Source organism: Podarcis cretensis (assembly GCF_951804945.1).
Source record: "Podarcis cretensis genome assembly, chromosome: 16".
Classification (NCBI taxonomy): Eukaryota; Metazoa; Chordata; class Lepidosauria; order Squamata; family Lacertidae; genus Podarcis; species Podarcis cretensis.
Window position 1 is genome coordinate 187,814 of NC_137186.1, and position 9,955 is coordinate 197,768.

Sequence of the window (9,955 nt, forward strand, 5' to 3'; positions counted from 1 at the left end):
ATATTGTGCTAGAAATGCTTCCTTGGGCCATGGCTGCTCTGATTTCTGCAGAAATCCCATCCTCACTTCTCAGGAGTTGGTTTGGATGATGCTGGAGAGCAATTACCTCCTGTCTTTGTGTTCGTGTAGCTGCAGCTCTGAAAAATCCAGGCTAAGGTCAGGCAAGGTGAAGCTGCTGTTACACAGGCAGAGAACGTAAGAGTCTGGCTGCAGAGTCTGGACCCAGCCAAAGGCCAGCATCCTGTTGTCATGGTCAACCACAAGGACCTTAAGGGGAAGCCCAGAAGCAGGACTTGAGCTGAACAGCAGTTCAGAAGTTCAGAAATGCATGAAAGGGTGTCTGAGCCAGCCCAGAGAGCCCCACTGCCCAGTAGGATAGGTGGCCCACTGCGCCTTCTCTGGCTGCCTCCTCCAGCCCCCAAGTTGCTGCTCTTGCACAACTCCTAGTGCTTCCTGGCCTGGGACAGGAGAGGAGTTATTTTTAATCCGGCTGAACTGGCCTAGCGCCTGTTGCCCACTCAGAACCGACAGGAAGGCAGACGCTCCCCCAAGACGTGGCTGGTGATAGAAGGAAGACGGCTTCTCAGGGCCGGATGGGAGAGAGCAATGGGGAAGAGGAGGCACTGTAGGCCCTTGCCCCTTTTCTGCCCCTGGGCCAGTAAGAGACATTCAACCACAGCCTCCTGGCGTTGATTCTTAGGAGAAACCTCCCACATCCTATTCTGCTCACAGAGATAAACCTACAAAATTCATTGGGGAGAAGGAAATGCAAACTGTAGCTCAGAGGATCTCCCAACTGCTACGAGTGCCCTGCCTAAACTACAGTTCCCAGGATTCCTGGGGGAAATCCATGACTGCGCAAAGTGGTGTTGTGCTGCTTCTCCCCCCAACATCGGGGCCCAGCTGTCACCCTGCAAGCCCCTCGGAGGCACGAAGCGTCCCCAGGAAACACGGAAGCTGCCTGAGGCCCCTGGGTCAGAAAGGGAGGGAAAGGAGTCCGAAGGGAGTCGGAGGGTGGAGACTGAGGGGAGCCCAAACAAACCACACTAAAATGTTCTGAGGGAGGGCAAGTTCATTTAAAAGTTTTATTCTTTTATAAAATCTCTTTCCAGACAGTTTCATAAGGTAACGAATAAATTACTGAATGAGAGCTTTATTTTGGAATACTGAAAAAAAGAGAGGCTTCTGTAAGTACTAAAATGTTAAGGGAAATAAACTAGAAATTGCTTTTTTTTTTGTTTCTGTTTAGAAAAAAATAATAATACCCTAAATACAGAGACATCATCATTCACCCAGAAATTCTGCCACAGTGTGGGGGACACGCCCTCCAAAAATGGAAAACGGGCTCCAGTTTGAAAGACAACAACAACAATGAAGAGAACACAACAACCCCAAAGTGGAGGATGTGAGACCAGAAGACCGGGGATTTCGAGGGCTGCTTGATCAGGCCCAGCAGCAGAAGAATCTGAGGTGGGGCAGCAAGGAGAGAGAGCAAGTGTGTGTGCCCCAGCAGAATTCCCCGTCTGGCTCCTCCCACCTGGAATCTGGGGAGGGGAGGGGTGGCAAGAGAGGGCCCGCCCCACAGTCACAACGGGGTCTGGGCAGAGGCCCCAGAAGCCAAGAGAGTGGGAAGCCCAGGTTCATCCAGGGGTGGAAGCCCAGAGGGTGGGTGCCTTGGGGCAGGCTCTGCTTGCCGCCCTCGCCCTGGGCTGGGGGCGCCTGAAAAGCCGCCAGCCTCCTGGAAGTGCACGGATCCCGCTAGCACTTAGCCCAAGTACTGTTAACAGTGATGTGTCCTTATGGCTTTGGGGGAGAGATCACAGGCCACGCACCTTCCAGCCCTGTCTTGTGCTGAAACCCAAACACTGTCATCGAGGAGGCTGCCAGGAGAGCTTCTGACGGGAAACAAGGAGGGGGCTGCCCCAAACCCACAGAAGATGAGAACTCTCCTCAGCCCGGAAGGGGAGGGCAAATGGTCTGGAGCACAAACACAGAGAGACACGAGAAGAACCGGGCGGGGGGCAGGGTGGGGCAGCTACAGAAGAGCACTCAGGGACAGTCCTCCCCCCCCCCCATGGTTGGGTGGGCTGCCTGGGCTGCCCCACCTCCTGCAAGGTGGGCAATTCCAAGGGAGTGAGCAGCGCTGGTCTCCCCCCAGCTGACAGGGGCCTCGTCGGGTGTCGCGTTGGCTACTGGAAAGAAAAGGGGCTTGGGGGTGCCAGGCAGCCTAGTGGGCCTTCTTGGGGGGCCAGAGCACTCCTCTGCATCCCTCTGCCGAAGACCCCTGCCGGGAAAGGCAGCAGAGGCCCCCCCAGGCACATGGCCTCACGCCCTTCTTCCCTCCGCAGGCCCCTCTCTTCCTTTCACGCAACATGGTCTGGGGCTGGCAGCTTCTGCCTGAAGGGGCTCCGAGGAGGCAGATGGGCCCTAGAATCCATACTTGGCCTGCGTCTGACGCCGACTGAGCTTGTTCTCGGCCCACGTGTTCTTCAGCTCCAGCTCACGCTCTTTTGCCTGCCCCAGAAAGAGAGGGAGGAGGTGGAGGCTCAGAAGCAAGGCCCTTCGCTTGACAGGGCGCCTGTCCCACCCGCACCACCAAGCGCGGACACCAAGACACCCGCACTGCCCTGACCCACTCTTGAAAACAGGGCTTGGTTTGGGGTTTCTGAACTTCAGCCGCAAACGGGCAGCAATGCTGAGCATCAGGCAGGACACATGATTTTCCTCCCAGAGGATGCTGGACTGCATCTCCCATCAGCCCCAGCCGTCAGCCTGGAGGTGATGGTAGATGTTGCAGTCCCAAAGTGTCTAATTTGTAATAGTTTGGAAAATCAATAAAAATAATTGGCAAAGTGTCTGGTGGGCCATGGATGGCTCACAGCCCCTACTCTAGAGCAAACCCTGCGGGAGCCCTGAGCAGGATCTTGACAGCAGGGCAGAAGAGGACCCACTTTGCCAACTGCTGCGGCTTCCAGGGCACAAGATCCAAACTAGGGTGACCAGGGGGGCAGGGAGGGGGCAACCCGGCAGCCTCACCTGGTGAATCAGATACGTGATCTGGTGCTTCCTCCGCTGTTGCCCCGTGGGCTGCTCCCCTTTTTTCTGGAGAGAAACAGAGACAGGAGTTGTGATTACCAGCAGAGCAGGAGGGGGGAGGGAAGGCTCCCCCTGCGAGGGAACGGAGGGGCCCCCACACCTTGCTGAAGGACTTCATGTTCTGCTCCTCTGTCAAAGACTTGGTCAGCCACTGCTGGGCGCCGCTCAGCTGGTCGTCCCCCTTGATCTCCACAAAGTTGATCTCTTCCCGCCCGCGGTTCCGCTTGCCTTGCAGACGCTTGAACTGAGCAAGGGACGGGAGGAAGGAAGAGGGATTCAGTCTGCTGAGCATCCCAAACACGATTAATCCCAGGCCCATTGAGGCCGGGCTGGAACTGAAACAGCCAGAAGCCCCTTTTGCAGTGTCCACAGCCAACCAGCCCCCCTCCTGGACCTCCTGCAGAAAAGCAAGTGGATGCAGATGATCTGCCTCCTTTGAGCAGTCCCAAACCAACCTCTAACCTTCACTTCGGGGGGGGGGGAACCACTTTCTGCTCACTCAGGGGACAGAAATGGGGGTGGGAAGTGGGAGGGAGAGGCCATCCTTTCATAAGACCAGAGAACAAAACCTTCCACTTCTGGGGGTCCTACCCTGCCCCCCTGGTTCTAAGTAGAAGGCCCTGTTTAGAGTTGCTGAAAGCTAGAAGCCAAGAAGATGTCAGACCTTCACCCACACCTCTTGGGTGGGACTGCTTGTCCCTACCTGCCCGGCAGCCTTGGAATCCAAGTTCTGCAGTCCCTGCCAAGTAGCAGAGACCCCCTCACCCCCAAACGCTGGCAGGGCCACCACAGCCGGAGGAGAGGGTGCTCCTCCCCACCCCACCCCACCAGTAAGGGGGCCCTGCTGAGAGCAGCTTCTCACCGCTTCATCGTCCATGAAGGAGGAAGAAGCGCCTTCGCTGCTCATCTCTTGGGGCGGGCCCAGCTCCGGGTCTGTGTCCGAGTAGTAGCTGCTGCTGCTATAGTAATCCTGCTGCAGAGGAAGCCAGGTGGGGGAAATGATCTCCTCAGCACCAGGAGAGGAATCTGCTGCAGGACCAGCCACTTTGCCTACCACCCGTCCCCAAGCCACCCCCCCCCATGCCCATCCCAGCCTCCTTCCCGGAAGCCGCTCGCCCTCCCCACTGTGCCAGCCACCCTTGAGGCTCAACCCACCAGCTGCAGAAGGAGCCTCTGGCTCTGGCCCTCTCACCTGGTAGTAGGGGCTGGGGCCGCCTGCATCGCTGCAGCCAGGGTAGAGCGCATAGTGCTGCCCGCCATAGTCTTCACCAGGCTTGGGGGCCCAGCCGTGGGAAGCCGAGCTGGCCCCCGGCCCCGTCTTGAACTCCAGCGGGGCATTGGCAGCTGCGTCCTGGCTCTCGGGCTCAGGGTCCGGCTCCGTCCCAGGGGGCAGATCATCCGGCACCACGGGGCCAGGGTAGGCATAGGCCTCTGGACTGAGGGCTGGTGCATCGCTCCGGTCGGACAGGGAGAAGTAGTTCTCGGGGGCCACCTCCTCGTCGCTGTCATTCTCCTCCTGCGTGATCTGCTTGGTCACCTGCAGGGCGGCGCTCTTGGCGGCCGCCTTGATGGCTGATGGGGAGGGAGTCGTGGTCGCCGTCACGGCCGAGGGTGCCTTGAGGGGAGGCTTTGGCTTGGAGGAGGGCGGGCCTTTGGCAGACTTGGCTTCCGGGGAGCTCTCGGCAGCAGCAGCCGCTTTCCTAGAGAAAGCATAAGGGAGCAGCAGCCGATTCGTCTCTTTCACCGTCAGGTTCTTGGGCTGAGGAAGTAGAGCAGACAAGCCGGAGCCCTCGCTCTGGGCCTGGAGGGTGGAAGACATAGGGTAAGGTGAGGCAGGGGTAGGAAGGACTACATCCACCTGGGCCTGCTGGCAAGGGGACGGCGGGAGCCACAGCAGCCCCTCCTTCACCCAGGAAGCAACACCAAGCCAGGCAACAATAGCTGCCTCGGAGCCAAGCAGGAACTAGCCGTGCCTTCCCAGAAAGACACGAGCTGTGGCTGACCATGAAGCCTGCACTGACAGATCGACTGAACTTTGTCTCACATGTGAGATTTCACTAACATGACTAATCCAGAGAGGCAACTCAACCCCAGAGGGCCAGGATGGACATTCAGGGGCCTCTCCCTGACTAGGGGCAAACACTTTTCACTGAAAGCAAGGTGCTCCCCCCCCCCCTTTACAGGAGCACCACTTGCCCAAGTCCTCACCTGGAAAGAGGGGTGCTTCTTTGCTGGTTCATCTTCCTCGGAATCCGACTGAAAGAGAGAGAGCAGAACTGAGTGCAAGGAGAGAGAGAGAGAGCTATTCTGAATCCAATGCAGATCTGGACTGGGACAGAGATAGACAGTGCAAAAGGTCTCTACATTTTCAACTTATATATATATATATATCTACCTACCTCTGTCCCAGTCCAGATCTGTATTGGGTTCAAAATAGTTTTTTACACAGGAAATTGTGTGAAGATGTGGAATTGTTTTGTCATTGTTTGTATATATGAAATTGCTTCTAACAATGACGCTACCAGAAATTTTATGGGAATTAATCACAAAGGCAATAAAGTAAGTAACAAACAACCCTTCTCTCAACTTAATTCACTCAGATCTTAACACTGCTAGGCATATGGACTGCAAAAACCTGTATTTGCAGTACAGTTTTTTCTTACGTTACATTAGTCCTACTCAGAGTCACCTACTGAAGCTAATGGATGTGACTAAATAGGGTCCAAAAATTTCAACTGCTCTACTCTAACTTAGCTAAATAGAACCCTCGTACTGTTTGTATTGTGGGCCTTGGATGACTTATGCATGAGAAGGGTGCACATAAATTTTACTTGAAAAACACAAAAAAAGGTTTCCCCGTTGCATGGATAGGAAGAAACATTTGGCAGCTCCTCCTCCCTTCCCTCCTGCTGCAAGTAAGTGATAAGGACAGACCCAGCAGCTCCTAGAAAGCAGAAACAGCAGCTGTCTTTGTGTCGAGCTTTGCAAGAGGGCCCAGTCAGCTCCTCCATCAGCACCACTCCCTGAGGCGAGTGCCCTCATCACCACAGCCTGCCTTCTTCGCCCTCCAGTTTTAGCTTAGAAGTGCGATCCAAAGGTCAAGGAAGGAATCGGACCACAAAAGGCAAACCTTGGCACTCCAGCCAAGCAGAATGATGAGCATCTTGGATTCCAAAAAAAGCAGCAGGTTCCCAAGCTCTCACAAAACCTATCAGTTGCTGGGCAGCGCCCACTGCGGCTTCAGAGAGGTGTGGGCGGGGAGCCTTGAGTTCATCAGCTCTTCACCACTTGCCCATGTTTGCTCCCTCTGCTTTTCAACAAGCTGCAATCCACCAGGTCCATCTCCCTTCATATACACTGACTGGCACACGACATTCCCAGTCCTACTTGCAGAAGTAGGGGATTGAGCCTCCTACCTTCTGCATGTAAAGCAGATACTCTAGCAATAGGCTGCAGGCCTTTCCCCCAAATAAAGTTAAGATTCTAGTCCTCATGTTTCTAAATAATACTGAGTCCATCTTACTCAGTACTGTCCAGACTGGCAGGTGGCAGTTCCCCAGAGTTTCAGGCAGCGGACATTGCTAGTCCCACCTGGAGACAGCCCATCCAGACCCACTGAAGCAAACGGACTTGATAGCCACTGTCAGTCACAATGGGTCTCCTCTGAGTAGGGCAAGATCCCACTTGGGCCCAAAGTAACAAAATGAAATTCACAAAGGACAAATGTAAGGTTCTGCACTTAGGCAGGAAGAACCAGCTGCACAAATATAAGATGCGGCACCTGGCTTGCCAGTAGTACCTGTGAGAAGGATCATGGGGAAGACAGGCGAACTAATGCCAGTGTACTGGAAGAAGCAAAGATCACCAGTGTTGAAGCAATGATTCTTCAACATCAACTTTGTTGGACTGGTCATGTTGTGTGGATGCCTGATGATCGTCTTCCAAAGCAACTACTCTATTCCGAACTTAAAAATGGAAAGTGTAACGCTGGTGGTCAACAAAAGAGGTTTAAAGACTGTCTCAAGGCAAATCTAAAAAAATGTAGTATAAACACTGACAACTGGGAAACACTGGCCTGTGAGCGCTCCAGTTGGGGAACAGCCTTTACCAAAGGTGACATAGGCTTTGAAGACACTCGAACTCAGGACGCAAGGGAGAAATGTGCTAGGAGGAAGGCACGCTTGGCAAATCCACACCGTGATCAACTCCTGCCCGGAAACCAATGTCCCCACTGTGGAAGGACATGTGGATCCAGAATTGGCCTCCACAGTCACTTACGGAATCATTGTTAAAACCATGTTTATGGAAGACAATCTTACTCGGCTATGAATGATCACCAAAGAAGAAAAAGAAGGGGTCTTGATAGATCACATGGCCCAAAGGTGTGATGCAGCAGCAAAAAAAGGTAACACTATTCTAGGCTGCATCAACAGAAGAATAGTGTCCAGATCAAGGGAAGTCATAGTCCCGCTCTATTCTGCTTTGGTCAGACCACACTTGGAATAGTGTGTTCAGTTCTGGGCACCACAATTTAAGAAGGATGTCGACAAGCTGGAAGGTGTGCAGAGGAGGGCAACCAGGAGGATCAAGGGTCTGGAAACTAAGCCTGATGAGGAACAGTTGAAGGAGCTGGGTATGCTTAGCCTGGAAAAGAGGAGACTGAGAGGAGCTAGGACAGCCATCTTCAAGAAGGGAGGAGGGAACATGGAGGAGGGAACATGCTTGTTTTCTCTTGCTCTGGAGGGGAGGACTCAAACCAATAGATTCAAGTTACAAGAAAGGAGATTCTGACTAAACATCAGAATATGTTTCTGACAGTAAGAGCTGTTTGGCAGTGGAACAGACTCCCATGAGAGTGGCGGACTCTCCTTCCTTGGAGGTTTTTAAACAGAGGCTGGCTGGCCATCTGCCCTGGAGGCTCCAGCTGAGATTCCTGCATTGCCGGGGGTTGGACTAGATGACTCTTGGGGTCCCTTCCACCTCTAAGACTCTATTATTCTAATGCTTGTTGATAGCTTTCATAAAGATACTAAATATTTCATTTAGTATTTTATGCTGTGTAACTTGCTACAGTATTAAAAACTGCTTTCTGATTTAATAGCGAGTTCTTAAATTGTACATGTTTCCTGCAGGAAGATGTGGCAAGATGGGAAGATGCCAGCCGAGTCGGGTCAGCTCCAAGCATATTGTTTTCCAGGTGCTACCGTGAGACCCTCTGGGCTGCATTGCACACCAGTCCTACTCAGGAGGAGACCCACTGACGATAAGGGACAGGGCCAAAGGGGGACGCCAGTGGCACCATGCCTCCGTTGCCAGGGGTCTACTCTCGAGTCGGCCTTGCGGGCTCCTCCTGTCCCTCCCTGCCGAGGAAGCGGGCGGGCGGCGGGCCCGATCCTGCGCTCTTCCTCCACGAAGGACCCCCAGGACACTCACGTCCCCCAAATGAGGCGCCGCGATCCGCACGGGCTGCGTCCTCTTCTTGCCCGGGGCCCGCTCGGAGGCGGCAGCGGCCGGGGCCAGAAGCGGCGGCGGGGACGAGGCCGGGATAGGCCGCGGCGCCAAAGGAAGTGGAAGGCCGGCTGTGAGGGGCCGGTGGGGCTGCTGCTGCGAAGCGAAGCCCGCGCCGGCCTTGGGCGGCGGGAGGGCGGAGAAGAGTCCGCGGCCGCCTCGCCGGCTCAGCTCCCGCCGGCCCCTCTCCTGCTCCTCTGTCGCTTCTTCTTCGTCGTCGTCGTCGTCGTCGTCTCCGTCTGTTCCTCCTCCCTCCTCCTCGGCCGCGTCGCTCTCCTCCTGCTCCTCCTCCTCCTCCTCCTCGCTGCTGGCGTAGGCCACCAAGGACATGGCCTCCCCCTCTGACCGCCGGCTGCTCCTGCTACGCGAGGCCGAGGCTGCGCCCGCCGCACTAGGCCGCGCTCGCTTGAGCGTGAAGCCCGCTAGGCCGCAGCGGTCGCCATGGCAACGCCCCCGCCGCCGGAAGGAAGGCCGGATGAGGAGGCGGGCTCCGGGCTCCCCCGCCCCCTCTTTCCCTTCTTCCTTCCTTCTACAGAGGCGGCTCGCTCCAACCTCCGACTCGGCTCCGGGCAATGGCGGCCGCCGTGGAAGGAGGAGGCGGCGCGGGGGCTTTCGCCTTCTTCCTCCCTCAGTGCGGGAGCGAGGAGGGAGAAACTACGACTCCCAGGAGCAGCCGCGCCGGAAGTAGCCGCTGGGCCACCGGCATGGTGGCGCGCGGTGGCTGCCGGGAAGCAGAGTCCTGGGTGGCGCCCGCTCCGCTTCCCTTTCCTCCCTCGCCTCCGACCTCCAGGGAGGGAATGTCACGGCTCCCATCAGGCACTTCGCCCGCCCGCCCGCCCGCGCGGAGTCAAAATGGCCGCGGGGGCGGGGCGGGGCGCCCGCGCGAGGCGGGGGGCGGGGCTCCTTTGTCAGCCGCCTGAGGCGCCTCGCCCTCGAGAGGCGGAGGAAGCCTCCCATTGTGACTCCTTGCAGCGAGGCTGCTGTTTCAACTGGCCGGGTGGCTCATCTTTGCGAACCCCTTAGGATCTCTGCCCCCCACCCTTGATTAAAAGCCAGCAGACCCCCCCCCCCGCCGCCAGTACAAATCCCATCGCCACGAGCGATTGAGAATACAGAATCGCGTCTGCAGCGGAAGGCTTTCCCGGCGGCGCGCAGGCGGCTGGGAGGCTCGCCTCTTTTCCGCGCCGCTGCCCCGCCGCGGGGGAGACGGGCGCCATCCCGGAGGGCCGCCCAGGCCTTGGCGCTGGTTGGCCTCCCCGGGGCCGCCTTCCTCCGCTTCCCCCGCCTCCTGGCGGCCGGGGGCGGGGAAAGGCAGCGGCCTCGTCGGAGGAGGAGGCGGAGCCGGGCCTCC

At 56.6% G+C, this 9,955-nt stretch overlaps 1 protein-coding gene across 2 annotated transcripts; it reads right to left on the bottom strand.

Moving 5' to 3' along the window:
* Window positions 1–1,071: 1,071 nt before the first annotated feature.
* PRCC (proline rich mitotic checkpoint control factor) lies at window positions 1,072–9,438 on the bottom strand. Of its 2 annotated transcripts, none has more exons than XM_079958202.1 (7): window positions 8,530–9,438; window positions 5,305–5,352; window positions 4,289–4,897; window positions 3,959–4,066; window positions 3,197–3,340; window positions 3,037–3,102; window positions 1,072–2,514 (listed from the first exon to the last, which is right to left on the bottom strand). In XM_079958202.1, the coding sequence occupies exons 1-7, from the start codon at window positions 8,932–8,934 to the stop codon at window positions 2,428–2,430; spliced, it is 1,467 nt and encodes a 488-aa protein (XP_079814328.1). In that variant the 5' UTR covers window positions 8,935–9,438; the 3' UTR covers window positions 1,072–2,427. The 2 variants fall into 2 exon arrangements, with proteins under 2 accessions (XP_079814328.1, XP_079814327.1); XM_079958201.1 differs by having other exon boundaries at window positions 3,959–4,069; window positions 8,530–9,437.
* Between the last annotated feature and the right edge of the window lie 517 nt (window positions 9,439–9,955).

Coding starts and splice junctions, on each gene's coding strand:
- PRCC (XM_079958201.1), bottom strand. CDS start 8,934: ATGTCCTTGGTGGCCTACGCCAGCAGCGAGGAGGAGGAGGAGGAGGAG. Junction 5,353..8,529: donor CGGCGCCTCATTTGGGGGAC/GTGAGTGTCCTG, acceptor TCTCTCTTTCAG/TCGGATTCCGAGGAAGATGA. Junction 4,898..5,304: donor AGAAGCACCCCTCTTTCCAG/GTGAGGACTTGG, acceptor TCCACCCTCCAG/GCCCAGAGCGAGGGCTCCGG.